This window comes from Frieseomelitta varia, unplaced genomic scaffold, assembly GCF_011392965.1.
Source record: "Frieseomelitta varia isolate USP_RPSP 00005682 unplaced genomic scaffold, Fvar_1.2 scaffold_371, whole genome shotgun sequence".
NCBI lineage: Eukaryota > Metazoa > Arthropoda > Insecta > Hymenoptera > Apidae > Frieseomelitta > Frieseomelitta varia.
The window spans coordinates 332,583-349,293 of NW_025110114.1; the positions used below are offsets into that span (position 1 = coordinate 332,583).

The following is a 16,711-nucleotide window of genomic DNA, read 5'->3' on the forward strand; positions in this document are numbered from 1 at the left end:
TTGTTGTATTACTAAATCGATCATAGACCGACTGTTTAATTTATCATTTATTTACATATTCAGTAATTGTATCATCTGATTATAAATCGAATTAAATTGAGTCTCCTCGGTTAATCAGGAAAGGAAATCGGTGTTCTCGATTTTATTCCTAATATACTTACACGATGCTGCGTGAAACTATGTGTTTCATAATTAATTTCCGTGCATTTATAGGGAATTTAGGTAGTTTACTGTTCGAATGTTTAGAACATGAGAAGAAATTTCTCAGGGAAATATATAGGGAAGAATTTATATTTTTTTTTTAGCAAGGGTGTTTAACATGCAAACGTACACACAAGATTTTCAAAATAAACTTGCAATATTTAAAGGATGAAATTCAGGTAGATATTTAATTAATATTCACTCGTTCAAGTTGCGCTCGTAAAAGCATGAATTTATGAATAAATATGAATGTGTAAATTCGCATTTGCAATTTAATAATGAATAAATAATCGGATTTCACGTGAGTAATTAAAGAGTCGTGTATGTCCGTGCGCGTCGCGATTAATTATTAGAAAATACACGTTATGGGGAATCACTGTCAGACAAAATTGCAGTTTCTTCTTATTGAAACTCTCCAAATTTACACCTTGCCTTTGCAACATTTTTATTATTACATCTCCCACTTGATTTGTCTTGAATTAAACGGTTTCTGAGAGTACGGTCAAGTTTTTTAAATCAATTTGTAGTAATAATCATTTGTTATTACATAGGAATGATCTCGGAACTAACTTTTGCAAAACCCATTTCGTGACACGAGAAGCAACCGTTAGCGTGGATTTAGATATTCACGGCGCGAAGAAGAAATTGGCTTAACTTTTTAATTTAACTTGGTAGCGAACGTATTTGCCCCGATGTGAAACTGTATTTTTTATAAATTCATAAAATTCGTTAGGCAGAGGCTCCGTTTCAGGGACCTTCATTTGCATCAATTCCGTGTATTCTCTGTGGCGATTCACAATTTCACCGGCAATATCGGAGGAACAGGATACATTGTTCCACTGTTTCAAACCAGTTACAAAATTTTGTGAATACTATATTCTTGACTTACACGTATATAAACACGTATAATGTTAATAGCGTCATATAAATAAATTTTACTTTTGTTTCTTGATTAATAAAATTCAGTTCGAAAATTACCAACACTTTTTCCACTAGTTACTTAATACGAGAAATTTAACAACGTATCGAAATAAAAAACCAAATGCATCTTTTCATTGTTTTATTAAACTAAAACAGTATTGAGACAACGTCACGTTGACTAGATAAATCGATATCAAGAGTGTCAACGTTAATAAAAATAATAAGAACAACAGTGTCGAATATTCGCTGGCGTAACATGATTTCAAGTTCGAGCAATGTTTCGACGAGGTTTAAACAACGAGAGTGTTCGAAATAAATTTGAACGTTCGTCTGCGAAAATTTCGATACACATTTAAATGCACACTTGAACGTCTCTCTCGAGATGAAACTACGAGGTAATACCGTCAAGTTTCCCATAAATACGTAACAACGTTCAACAACGCTTCCACCTTTCTGAAACCACCATCTAAATCCCTTCTCCCATTCCGTTCGCCGGATCAGTCGATTTGTACAAACAACTCGGAGCCACCATTCGCTCAATTAATGGGTCACCGCGGAAGACCTAAACCTAACTTAAGCCGCAAATTCCTGCAGTTTCTTCAACCGTCCGGTCAACAAGAAGCCGCACGCTCATTAAGCGGCTAAGACCATCCGCTTCATTAGTTCTCCCCTACTCTTTCTTTCTTTTTTTTTTTCTTTCCCCCCTCTCCTCGTTAGTCGCCAGTTTCTCACTGGTATTTTCTGTTTTAAGGTCAGCGGAGGCCGAGTCCGAGGCTGGTTCGCGGCAAACAGCGAGGAAGCGTCGCGAGGACTATCAGCAAGAGGACAAACAGCAGGAAGATCGCGAGAGATCGTACTTTGAGGAGAAGGAGGAGGAGGAGGAGGAGGAAGAGGAGGAGGAAGAGTCAGAGTTCGGACGGGAGCACGACTGGACGCCGGAATCCAGGGATTATGAGAAAACTCTCTGGCAGCAGAGGCGTCCGCTGCTGCTGGAGGATACGGTCTCCCTCAGGCATCAGGAAGACGACAGCAGTCTAATCAGCAAGGAACACTCGCTCGAGTACCAGAGCCAGACACTAGAGAGCCAGTCGGAGCGTCTGCTGCTCTCCGCGTCCTTGGAGAGCCTGCTCAGATCGGTGCCGGACAGCTGGCCGAGTCAGCCGTTGGACAGAAGCGTCGGGGAATCGGAGCGTAGCTTCAAGGAGACCCAGTACTCGCCGAACGAGAGACGCGACGCCGAGACACAGACTGAACAGGAGACGAAGAGCACCCAGTGCAGCCCGGAGCAGAGCGTCGTCAGCCCGTCGGAGGTGTCGAAGGACAGTCCTCTGCATCTGGCGAGAAAGTACTATCAGAGCCCGCGCAGGGAGGTTCAAACGCAGACGCAGGGCGAGAGCAAGAGCGTTCAGTGTTGCCTGGACGAATTAGGCAGCCTATCCAGGCTACCGGATCTCACTGACTCGTTCGACAGCCCGTCCAAGTCCGAGAGGAGCTACGTGAAGGAGTCGAAGAGCGTCCAGTGCATACCGGAGGATATCTCGACGAGCCTCGACAGAGCGTCCGCGTCGGAGAGTGTCGTTCTGTCGTACGATCAGGAGCCGACCAAGAGCCCGAGAAGGGAGGTCGAGGTACAGACTTATCAGGAGTCGAAGGCGATCCAGTGCAGCGATGACGAGCTTCTAGAGGAGCAATCGCCGGGGAATAAGGAAGAGAGCGCGAGGAGAGTAGCAGAGAGTTCGGGCTCGTCGAGCTGCGGCGGCTCACCCTGCGGCAGGCTTCCGATTCTGGTGTTCGTGGAGGGGCGAGGCGTGGACATGACGGTCACGCATCGGGATCACGACGGGAACGTGAGCTGGTCGAAGCACTGGGGGCCGGAGCGGCTCGTGGAGATCCACAGGGAGCCGAAGACCAGCCTCGGATTGAGCATCGTCGGCGGAAAGGTGCGTAACGCCGTTTCCTTTCAGGTTAAAAATAAAAGTTCTTAGCGGAGAGTTGCTCCACGTGTATGTTTGTGAGTGACTGCCACAAGGAGAGGAAGGAAGTGGGAAGGGGGAGAGGAGCTTGTGCAATCGGTTTGGTTAAACGAAAGCTTTTTGTGAGGCTCTGGGAGATGGGCTTGCAGACACGGGGTTCTTTCTCTCGTTTTTTTTTCCTTTTTCTTTTTTTTTGGTTTTGCTGTTGAACAGTTTAGAACTAGGTTAGCACGGAGCAGTTTTTGGAAGCTGACTTTTGGATAGAGAGTTTACGTGAGTAAAGAGCGAATAATTTTACCACTTTTTTTTCTTTTTCTTTTTAATTCCCTTGCGCCTTGTTTTGTGCCTTCTTCAGTTTTGTGTTTGGTTAGTTTGGAATTGGGTCAGAATGCAAGAGAGAAAGTTTTAGACTATTCAATTTAGTTTAGACTATTTTCCAATGTTTAACGCATCTTATTTTTCATGTTTTTGGTTTTATTTTTTTTTTTTTTTTTTCTTTTTTTGGTTAGTTTAGAATTAAATTTCCTAGATAAAGAGCTTATCAAATCTTACAATTAGTAAGGTTCTCGCCTTTTCGTGCGCAAATTAAAAACGCATTCAGTGTGTTTCACATATACACACGCCGTTAAGCTTCGTGAAACTTTTTCGCGCAATCCTTTTTCATTATTTCTACACCTGTCCTCGTTACTTGTTTCACAACGTTATAAAACCTACATTTACACCAGTTTTTAACAACTCATTTAGATCCTCGCCCCGGATTGTGAGATAGCTCGAAAGTAAAGCTGCAAAATCGGCGAGAGGTAACTTTATTTTCCACTTGCAATGCAACAACTTTTTCGCTGCTTTTATATACATCTATATATAAAATACACACCACCGAAAGTCAACAAATTATTCACAATAAATCAAACAATAATTTTATTCCCGAATGAGAAACGTATTTCCCCATTCTTTCTGATTATATTAAAACAGTCTTTCTCCTCTCTTCATCTAGCAATAAATTCATTTAAAAATTATTTTCCGATCACACTGACAACTGTATACGTTCTTTCGTTCACTTTTAATAAATAACAAACGCAGCTTTCGCTCTTCAATTCTACTCGATCGAAACATTGAAATGAAATCGAAAAATTCTTCCTTCTTCATCACATAAAATAATTATTGTGTAAAATTTGTTTGTTCATTACGTTATTAATTCGTTTTCAATATTATTAGATCTACGTTTACGTATTTATGGCTTTTGTTTTTTTTTTTTAAATTTTCGTTCCACGCCGTTCCTTTTGTCTTTTTATCTTACAACGTGACTTAAGGAGGTAGCCGCGCGCATTATGAGCGCAATTCTTTTGCCTGTATTAATTGCTTGGTTAACGATGTCGTGTGTCGAGCTAATGGCACCACGTCGCCGACACGGCTTGATAATTTCAATCCATACTGTGCCATGAGCTCGACGCTGTGCATACAGTCGCACTGGTGTATGCGCCGCGTCCATTAGCGTACCGTATGGCTTCGAGATATCGAGCCCGTCTGGCCCGACGTAATCGAATAGCTGCTTTCAATTATTCTAAACGCCACTTTCACAGAGTAAATTTCAAGATGTGCGCGCGTCGAGGGACGAGGTTCGAACGTTTAAAAAAAAAAAAAGTAAATTTAACGCTCTCTACCGATAGCGCGCGTTACTGCGTGGTCAAGTATGAAAAAAATTGCCACTCGGAAGACACTTTATTTTCGAGAACGTTGTCACCATTCTTTCGAACAGCAAACGTTATGATATATTATAATATTTAATATATTATAGTATTAAATACTATCATATATTATAATATTAAATATTATAATATTAAAGGAGATATTTGGGAATTTATTTTTCCATAGCGAATGCAAAACAATGTATAATAAATTTAAAACATAGAAGAAACAAGTCGACAACTTTCATCGAGAAAGTTAATTTTGAACATTTTTCTCTCGAAACTTGAGTCGGATCTTTGTGAAAGCAACTCTAATTTAACTGCAACTAGACACCAGGAAGATTAAACATTATAAAATATCCAATGCTCCAATTTTATCTCGATTAATGAAAAAGAAAACGAAGACCTTCCAGTATTGTTTAAAAATTGAAATTCCTTCGAGGACATCAGTTTACTTGGAATTCTCGGTAAGTTGAAAAAAGTTTAAGGAGCTATCGGTTCGTTTCAGATCAAAGTTTCCCGTGCACCAGATGCAAACCAGATATTTTTCTTTGCGTGAGACGTATATATATATATATATATATATATATATATATACATATCGCACGATAGCAATTGCGGTTTCTCGATAATTTCACGGAATGAATTCTGCCGACTATTGGCCCGGAGAATTTATTTTTTCTCCACGCTAGGACGTCGAAGTAGTCGATTTCAGACGAGATGCTTCCACGTGCTGGTGACACGGCACAGATTTTCTTGCAGCAAAGGCCAAAGATCGGCTATTGTTCAAGGTTATTTCTCGCCAATCATCGTTTCGTGACATAATTGTTTTAACGAGTCTTCTTTAATCTTTCGAATGACGTGCCACGCACGTCGACAATTTTTTGTTTCAAAGTTGTAACATTTTCTCAGTCATAATAGTATATTATAGTTAATAAGTAATATTTTATATTATAATATAATAATATTATATTGTAATATTTTTTATAATATAATAACAATATTATATTAATAATATTTTTTATAATATAATAATATTATATTGTAATATTTTTTTTATAATATAATAATAACAATATTTTTATTATCATTTTTTATAATAATATTTTTTTATAATATAATAATAATATTATATTGTAATATTTTCTCAGTCATAATAGTATATTATAGTTAATAAGTAATATTTTATATTATAATATAATAATATTATATTATAGTTAATAAGTAATATTTTCTCAGCCGTAATAGTATATTATAGTATTCAAGTAAAGACAAAATAGGCAAAACAAGTGATAAATTTATTACTTCTCAGTAATTTCTGTCCAATGATATCATACTGACATGAGTTCAAAAAGAAAGGGACGAATTATTGTGTATACAGCTTTTGGTCACTCGTTATGGTCCGCAATCAGCTGCCAGCGAAAATGGTTAAACGAGCGTCCAACGATTCTGTTTCGAAATTATATTTACACCGTTTGTCGATTTGTTCGACATTTTGTTTTTGTACAGTGTTCTCGCTGCAATACAATTTTCTCCTTTCTTTATTTTTATCGTTTGACTTTCTTTCTGTTTGAAGGTAATTAAAAAATTCGTATGACAAGAAGACAAAATTAAATTTTAGTCACCGAGGTGGGTTATTAAAAAAAAAGTTAAATCAAAAAGTCGAATCGTATTTGTTGATCCACATAATATTGAAATCGCCGTGAAATTTCACGAAGCTCCAACTACACGAAGTTTCAGCGAGGATATAAAAGCCTCTGAGAGACTAAAACGCGCATAAAAATCTGAGATAATAGCCTCGCTAGTACATAAATTCGTTTTTTCGTTTATAGCTGAAGCTATCGAAAGAAAAAAGAAAATTCGAAACATAAATGTACCTTAATGGACCACATTTTCTCCCAACCTAGATATCACTCTTTCCGGGGAATGGGAAATTCTCCAGCGAGAATAATAATTCCTGCGCCTTGAAAAAATTACTCTTCCCGTCGGAAAAAGTTGAAACAGCAGGTGAACAAGTGGCGATAGAAATATTCATCGTCGAACAATCCATGAAGCATCGTTCACTCATCAGCTCTATCGTCAAATCGATCGTTGTCAAATTGTCAACAATGTTCTGACTTCGTTCCAGGTCGATCTGCACAATGGCAGCTCTAGTAAGTCACAGAATATATCCGGGATATTCATAAAGAACGTATTGCCGAACAGTCCGGCCGGAAGAACCGGCGAGTTGAAGGTAACGTATGCGACACGAATTCTATACGTAGCCATTTGTTTTCGACGAGCACGAGAGAAGAAAGGAGGTGACGATTCGGTATTCCGTTCGGATCGAAGGAACACTGAACTCGAGATTCAACCGGCTTGGCCTGAACTTTCTCTGATCTCTGTTCCGCATAATTATTAATTCTTTCGAATTATTACTTCTCGAGAAGTTACAATTTCAGAGATCTATTAATTTAAAAACAGTCTTATGTCTACTCTGGAAAGTTCCTTTAAAGTGTAAATACGCATTTTTAAATGAAACGTCGAGAATTTTCATTTATTATTGTACATTTTCTTTTTTTTTAATTTTATTTTCGTCGAATGATTAATTTCCGTCAGAGGCAAGAATTTTTTAGAATTTCCAGTGTTTAGTTTGTATGAATGTAATTTATTTTTCTCGTTTGTAGTCTGGATATATTGAGTTTGTTTTTTGTTTTTTTTTTTTTTAACGAAATTATGAGATACAATTTGTTAAAGAATAAGTTTCTCTCGTTTGTTTCGAGAATTTGTACTAAGAATTTTTATGCGACAGTGTACATTGACAAATTTATCAGAGAATAGAATATAAATGGGAGATCTTTCTTCAAAGTGAAGACCGAAAACATTGGACGAATTTATATCACTGATTCTCGTCACGAACGGAGAGAACTTTCTCTCCGCTAACCCAATAATGGACACGCGAAACTGGTTGAACCATAAACCTTCATTCTTCGCTATCTTTTATGAAATTTAATATCGCGTTCCAGTTATCTTTAATTCAGTGTCCAAGACTCTTTTATAATACGTTTTGGCGCAAGATATCATACATTTCGTAGATAAGACCTTCATGAAAATGCGAAATAACAATAATAATAATTCGAAGGATGCTAACTTTTTTTATTCAGTTATGTATTTTCTTTCTCTTGAGTTCTCCGTCAAAGGAACTTTCCGCAAAATTCCTTCGCGAAAAGGAGGATCTCCTTTCTCCTCTCGACAAATTACGAAACGCTCCAGACAAACGCAAATAGTAGTAACAACAATTTAGAATTGAAAAGGTTCTGCTGGTTCTTCATTTCACTCGCATTTTTCTCTCATTTTGCTCGAATTTTTCTTCTCAAAGGAACCCGTTTTTTCCCTACTCTCTTGCCTGTTGGATTAAATCTCTTCAAATGGACGAGACAGTTCTCAAATTTTCGAAATGTTACTCTGTCAACGCGATGTTCGTTCGTTATCTATTAAAAAGCAGTCCAAAATTTATTAATCTATTAAAATAAATGCTTCGGTCATAATTTTAGATAATATTATATTATTTGTATTATATTTATAAATATTATGTTATTATAATATCATATTTATTATAATATTTAGATAATATTATATTATTTGTAATATATTTATAAATATATTATAGTATCATATATTATAATATTTAGATAATATTATACTATTTATAAATATTATATTATTATACTATCATATTTATTATAATATTTAAATAATATTATATTATTATAATATTTCGACAATATTATATCATTTATACTATTATTCGGTCATGTTTTAGATAATAATGTAGATAAAAAAGAAGATCCTGCAGTGAAGGATCAAAAAAGGAAAAAAGAAGGAAAATTCGCAGTGAATGAAAAATCGTAGAACGTGGGTCGTAAAAAAGGGATTTAATATGCGTTCGTTCTCTTTCTCGTTTACTTTCAGATCGGGGATCGAATAATCGAGGTCGATGGCGTGGACCTGCGGCATAGTACTCACGAGAGGGCGGTGGAGGTTATACAAGCCGCCGGAAATCCTGTCTGCCTTCTCGTCCAGTCTCTGGTGCACCTGGTGAGACCTCGCCACGACCAGGAATATATCGATATCACACCCTTTCCTCTCCACCCTCGTTCATCCCCCATTTCCTCACTATTGCACATTCACTGCCGTTGATTAGTTAGTATCTTATAGCTTAGATTTTCATATACGGTAGAAATATATTTATATTGTATATTATTATATATGAAAGTAATATATAATATAAATATATTATATTATATTATATTATATAGTATAAATATATTATATTATATTATATAGTGTAAATATATTATATTATATTATATAGTATAAATATATTATATTATATTATATAGTATAAATATATTATATATTATTTTCATATATAGTAATAGATTCGTAGCCGAATCGTTGAATCGTTCGATCATTTTGCAACATAATTGTGTATTGTCATTTGTCGACATGGAGGTTCTGTCTGTTGTGTTATGGTTTTGTTGAACAATTCGTAAATAATTGCTATTAATACACTCTCACTAAGTCGTAGCCGTGGAAAACAAAAGACGACTTTTCTGTAAAGGTGTGTAAAATTTGATTATTTTGGAATAACAACAAAAAATGCATCAAGCATGAACGACTTTTTCGTACAAAAATGTTTTCCAGTTCCGGGGGCTTTTGCACAATTTTAAATATAGCGGAACATTTCAAACTATTTAAAGTATCAATTACCACGAGGTAAATTGAACAAAATTTAATTTGAAAGAGAAAAGACCATCGAGTGTAATACAACATTTATTTATATATATATATATATAACATGTTAATTGTATCATTCTTATTTCGTTCTTTTCTTTCTAGAATATTAAATCATAATTCAGCTTCAAAACGATCTTTTCTTTCTTATTACAAATTAATGAATAGCGTCTCGAAATATAGTAATCGTAGAGGTCGATACACACAGATTTAGTCGTCCTCTACTATTTTCACGGATGAAACAAATTTATCCCTAAAATGAATTTAAAAAATTTAAAAAAAAAGAGAGAGAGAGAGAGAAACAGACAGAACCCACGTAACAATCGATCAGTTCTACCTACACAACCACAACCGTACGATTCTAACATTTCGTTTGTACTTTTCATCATCATCGCACTTGCCAAGGGATCCTCTGTGCAACCCCGATGCTTTCAAAAATGCATCTTTCGTTTAATTGTTTCCACTTCGGCACGCTTTGTTACGCGTTTGAGAACTTTGAGAATTGCTCGTTTGCCTGTCTGCCACATTATTTGACCGTCGTCGAAGGTTTGGCGACGTTTGGCGACGTTTGGCGAAGCGTTGCACACACAAGGAGAAGAAACGAAAAATGGACCACGGTGTTTTCGATTGCACTGTGTACGCTTCGAACAACGCGTCCAACGTAGTCGACACGTGTATGCAAATGAGACTGTAGCCGCATGCTCGACTCGAAACGGACCTTTTGCTTTCCACGTTTAACGACTTCTTTCCTCCCCCACGGAAACGTAAGAAACGTAATTAAAGTTGTAATTAGTTAGTCGAGAGAGAAAACCCGAGAGATTGATTCATTTCCTCCGTTTTCCTTTTTTTTTTTTTTTTACGATTTTCAAGGACATTTGCTGACTTGAATATTTGCTGATTAATTCCTTTCCAAATTTGTCATTCTAAATTTAAATTTTGTAAATTTGTCATTCCAGATTTAAATTTTGTAAATTTGTCATTCGAAATTTAAATTTTATAAATTTGTCATTTTAAATTTAAATTTTGTACATTTGTCATTCCAAATTTAAATTTTGTACATTTGTCATTCTAAATTTAAATTTTGTAAATTTGTCATTTTAAATTTAAATTTTGTAAATCTGTCATTCGAAATTTAAATTTTGTAAATTTGTCATTCCAAATTTAAATTTTGTAAATTTGTCATTTTAAATTTAAATTTTGTAAATTTGTCATTTTAAATTTAAATTTTGTAAATTTGTCATTCCAAATTTAAATTTTGTAAATTTGTCATTTCAAATTGAAATTTTGTAAATATGTCATTTCAAATTTAAATTTTGTAAATTTGTCATTTTAAATTTAAATTTTGTAAATTTGTCATTCTAAATTTAAATTTTGTAAATTTATCATTCTAAATTAAAAATTGTAAATATTTGCTAATCAATTCCTTTCCAAATTTCTCATAATTTTTTCTCTAAATTTAAATTTCGAAATTCGAACATTCACTGCACACGCAAATTTTCAAATTTATCGCAATAGGAATATTTCGATCATCTGAATCGCCAAGTTCAAATTTCGAACTTTTTGATACCCTGTTATTTGTTTATTTCCTGATTATTTTTTCACTTCTCGGACATTTGTAATCAAACTCGAATCATTGAATTTACGTTTAAATTCCCTAATTTTGGTCGAGTTTAGTTAGATATTCGAGTCAGCGTGATTTTTCGTTGAATTCTGTAAAAATTATCAGCCTGCCGACGCTGACAAACGTAAATCTAAAACACGCATAACGTCGTAACCTCGTAATTTACGCTTATAAAGTAGAACGCTTGTAAAATTCACGCTGGCTGCCGGTTATGCTCGTTGCAAACCCAGACGGGAATCGCAAATTCTCCTTTTTTATTTCCAACGAGATATACGATCAATTTTCCGCCACGTTCTCGCATGTAAGCTGCCGGATTGTTTCGACATATATAAAAATGCACGAATGCACCTGTTAATTCCTGTTGTTTTCAAAAAGAGAGAGAATCAGTTGGAACAAACATGTAACATGTACACTCGTAGGAAAAATATTTACGACGATAATGCTTCATCCCTTTACGAATAAAAATATCGGTGTTTTTTAAATCCGAAACACGGAAACACGTGTGCTTTTACATCAAACATTATCATTCGAAGACACGACAAATATTATTAACATTATTTTTTTGTTATTAATTTTATTCGTGAAAAGCAAGTGGAACAGTGTGATTTAATTGCAACGTTATCAGATGAGAATTGTTGTGCGTGCGTGTGTGTGTGTGTGTGTGTGTCTGTTTTTTTTTTGCAAATCGCGAATTGTAAATTGCAAATCCACCGAGAGTTACACACACATACCAAACGAATATTAAAGTTTGAGAAAACAATTGTCGATGAAATCGAAGAGGAATTAAGTAAAAAAGAAAAAGACAGAGAAAGTTCTGATGTGTATTGTAAAAATGTTGCAAAACTGTGTAAAGGAGACCAATTGTTGAATTAATATTTCCGAAAATCTACGATTTATGAAAACGAGGTGGATTTTATTTCCATATATTTCGTTTATACGATTCTACTCCATCCTACGAGTTTGATAAGCGATCAGAAGCACCACAGAACCTTCCATCAAGCTGATTTCGACTGAAAATTTCGTAGACAGACAACACAAAACAAAAAAAAAAAAAAAAAAAAAAAAAAAAGACAAAGAAAGAAATCAAATCGCCCATTTTCTTTTTTGTTTTCCAATAATCAATTATTATTCTTGGATTAATTCCAACCGGACACACAGCACGTGTCTGTAAACTTTAATTTAATATCTAAGTTATTTAAATCAATTTCTCAACTTCGAGTTAATTTTTCTTCGACGCGGATGATATTTTCGTTGCTCGAGTTACTTCGAAATTTCAACGATTCAGAAATTAATTGGAACTAAATGGAATGACCTAATTTAGACGAGGGAGATAATCATATTGAAGAAGAAAAAAAAAATATTTCACTTACGAGAAGCAAGTTCAATTATAGAAAATTTCACACATTATTTCACCAGTTCATTTGTGTGGAGCGAGCCTCGATATTAATATTTTCATCGAACAGCAACCCTAGCAACCGGCAGGCGTTTCAAAATGTCAGACAAACTAGAACGTATCGTCCTTGAGTATCTGTCTCTCGTACCATCGTACCTTCTGCAGTGATCTATCATCCTCTGGCGACCAAAGTTGATAAAATTATCTAAACGACTGTGTTTGAAAATTCTTTTTTTCTTTTTTTTTTTTGGATATTCAATTTCGAACGAAATGAAATCAGTCTCGGTGAATATCTCGATGAATATAAATCATTTGAATTTGGCTTTAAATTGTCTTTCATTTACGACGAAAGAATATCATTCGGAATCGTAGATTATTTAAATTGTGAAATTATGGATTATATCAGGTACGAAAGATTTAGATTGCGGGGAATTTAAACTGTATGGTGCTTCAATTTGAATATTTAAATGATGTAATTACGAAGTCTTTTAATGATGGAGTTATTGAAATTGTGAAAAGTTTAAATTATAGAGCGCTCGTGGAAAATTTAAATTGTAGAATATCTAGATTGTGAAGAATTTAACTCGTGGAATTATTCGGTATTTTATATATAAATTATAGATTCCAATGTATTTTTCTTTATTTTTTAAATTTATTCCAAATCCTATAATTATAGATTCTATAACGATTTTATAATTTTATAAATTCTATAGATTCTACCAATTTTATGATATTACATGTATGACTAAATACTACAATTATAAATTCCGTAAATTCTAAAATAATAATTGTAAAATGTTTATACTATAAAATCTTTAACAGTCATTTGCAAATTACAAAATATTCTAATAACAGTAAAAAAAAAACTTAGCTTTGGAATAAATTAAAAAAATATAATTATAGATTCTATAATGAATTTATAATTGTATAAATTTATAGTTTATCTATAGTTTCTACCAATTCTGTAATGTTAGATGCATGACTGAGTTCCACAATTATAAATTTTGTGAATTCTAATTGTAGAATGTTCCAACTATAAAATCTTAAATTACAAAATATTAAATCTTAAATTACAAAATATTAAAATCTTAAATTACAAAATCTTAAATTAATTAATATTAAATATTTTATTTATACAATAATAAAAAAATTAACTTTGCAGAATTTTAAAACAATAATTCTAGAATCTTCAATTCACTTCAATTAAAAGCGCAGCCAAATTAACCAAATTCACATTACTAAAAGTCCAAACCCTCTGGAGATCAAAGGAAACTCTCGAAAATTCAAATTTCTACCATAAAAAAAAGAAAGAAAAAAATTTTTCACCTTCCCGAAAAAAAAAGAGAAAAAAAAATTCACCAACGTCTATAAATTTACATACACACACAAACATAGTCATCGTACGTATATGTTCCGATCGACTTGGTCAACGGAAGTTCACTTCGAACCTGTACGAAATTAAAACAACTGAGCAACATACACAGAGAACCGATCGTGGCGAAGAAAGAAAGGCACGAAAACAGCCAGACACAGCGAAAGAGCAAGACAAAGAGATAGCGCAGAGTGAAAAAAAAAGAAGACGAAAAAAAAAATCGAAGGAGGAAGAGAACAGCGTAGGCACAGAGCCATTATAGAGCAACCCTTGTACGTGTACGAGGTGCATCGAGGTCGAACTTTCCAATAAACCATCTGACAGAGGAGGAGCGACAGAGGGACAGGATGAAACGATGTAAAAGGCGGGAACAGAACGAGAATCATGCAAATCAGAGCGAACGGTGTCGAAGATAGGCACCAGGAACACCAGGGATCGAAGTAAACGCTTTTGTCTTGGCAAGTTTCCCGAAGATTGCGTGCAAATTGGTCGCGATTCGAGAAAATCGTGCGTGAACCAGTGCGTGTAACATGTTTCTTTGCGAGAGAAAAATTGTTTGGTATAATAATTGAGAACTGATATTTTTTTTTTTTTTGTTTTGGTACGATAATTTTCGAGGAATTTTCATTTTAGAGTTTTATTCTTACTTGTTTTTAATTATTTATAATTGGAATTTTGTCAGGGAACGTTTAACATTTCTCTACGAAGACACGAGAATTGAAGAAACTCTTTTTCGATTAGGTTGTCGTTTATTTGTTTGTTATTTGTTTTAATATACAAACGATAAGTTTGTTCGCTTGTTTGAAGAATTTTCTTTCCACGATGGATTATTTGTATTTAATTCTTTACAATTCTGTTCCTTTGTCAGATTGTCTGTTTGATCAGATGTTCCTTTATGTATAATGTTTCTTTGCGAGAGAAAAACGAACGAGTTTGGTACAATAATTGAGAACTGATATTTTTCTTATTTTCTTTTGGTACGATAATTTTCATTTCATGTTAGATTGTTACTTGTTTTTAATTATTCATAATTGGAATTTTGTCAGAGAACGTTTAACATTTCTCTACGAAGACACGAGAATTGAAGAAACTCTTTTTCGATTAGGTTGTCGTTTATTTGTTAATATACAAACAATAAGTTTGTTCGCTTGTTTGAAAAATTTTCTTTCCACGATGGATTATTTGTATTTAATTCTTTACAATTCTGTTCCTTTGTCAGATTGTCTGTTTGATCAGATGTTCCTTTATGTATAATGTTTCTTTGCGAGAGAAAAAAACGAACGAGTTTGGTACAATAATTGAGAACTGATATTTTTCTTATTTTCTTTTGGTACGATAATTTTCATTTCATGTTAGATTGTTACTTGTTTTTAATTATTCATAATTGGAATTTTGTCAGGGAACGTTTAACATTTCTCTACGAAGACACGAGAATTGAAGAAACTCTTTTTCGATTAGGTTGTCGTTTATTTGTTAATATGCAAACAATAAGTTTGTTCGCTTGTTTGAAGAATTTTCTTTCCACGATTATTTGTATTTAATTCTTCACAATTCTGTTTCTTCGTCAAGAACGTCTGCCATTTCTCGTCTGTCTCTGTCTGTAAACGAGCGGAGAATTTAGTTACAGAACAAGTAGAATAATCGCGAGGAATCTTCTCGTTTAAACTAGGTCATTCCTTCTCAATTCTTAGAATCGAAATTTCACTTCGTCACAGAATTTCTGCTCTTCCATTTTCAAATTGGAAGGGAACAACAATCCAGATAAATCCTTCGACCAAACAAAACATTCAAACATTCCCAAAAGAAAGAAAAAAGATCTATCGACGCAGCAGCTAACAGCAGCACGAAAACAAAACCTGAATCGATCGTAATCGTTTTCAACATCGTAAACGAGTAATCAGAACAACTGGAAGATTTAGCAACGAGTAGCTAATGGCAAGCCTCGAGAAGCTCGCTAAAAAACACTAAGCATTAACGAAAGGGCGACAAAGGGGGGGAAGCGAACAAACCACAAAAGAAAAGAAGAAAAAAAAGAGAGAGAAAGGGGAAAAAGTCAGCAAACTCCCCGAGTCTGGCTCCGTAGTGGTATGTGTTCCACGTGCGGAACGAGGCCTTCAGCAAACACGTCAACCCTGACACGGCGTAAAACAATCGAGCGAGGGCAAAACTAACGTGAAACAAAACCAAAACCCGGAGACCAAAAATGAGAGGAATGGGCGGGGAGGGGGGAGGGGGGAGGAGGGAGAGGGAGGGCAACAGAGGTCAGAAAGGGAAGGAGAAACGGCGGAGGATCGGATGGAAGGGGTGATTGGCAATGGCGAGAGAGTCAGGGACGATCCGGTGCGAGAAAGTGTGGATTACGTGGTTGCAGCAGCGTTGACCGTCCGTCATCAACACACCATGGACCATTGGCACCCCTTCCAACCGCGGCAGTAACCCCCTCTGATCACCGTCTCTCTCTCTCTCTCTCTATCTCTCTCTCTGTCTCCTCTTGCGATATATCGAACGAGAGCACACGGCAGTTTCATGCACGAAACCGGCTGGTAGACGTTGCCTCGACGGAACGGAACGGAGCGGGTCGCGATGCACCGGCTCTTCGGACGCAAACGCGTCTCGTTCGGTGTACGTTCAACAACACGAGTAACACGCACACGTGACGACACAGTATACTTGCTCGACGACGTAGTAGAGTACTTCCCCCCCCTCTTGAGGATAGATTTCACGGATCAGAGCTGAGTCCTTTTTTTCTTTTCTTTTTTTTTTTTTTTT

General features: G+C 35.2%; 1 protein-coding gene across 1 annotated transcript in view; it reads left to right on the plus strand.

Annotated features, from left to right (window-relative positions):
• Positions 1–16,711, plus strand: part of LOC122530998 — a gene marked incomplete at its 5' end in the record, with an annotated part of 60,664 nt that overhangs the window by 18,221 nt on the left and 25,732 nt on the right. The window contains 3 exons of the mRNA XM_043658493.1: positions 1,874–3,062; positions 6,909–7,013; positions 8,732–8,857. Of these exons, the coding sequence (XP_043514428.1) occupies positions 1,874–3,062; positions 6,909–7,013; positions 8,732–8,857 (1,420 nt within the window). The remainder of the gene's footprint in view (positions 1–1,873; positions 3,063–6,908; positions 7,014–8,731; positions 8,858–16,711) is intronic.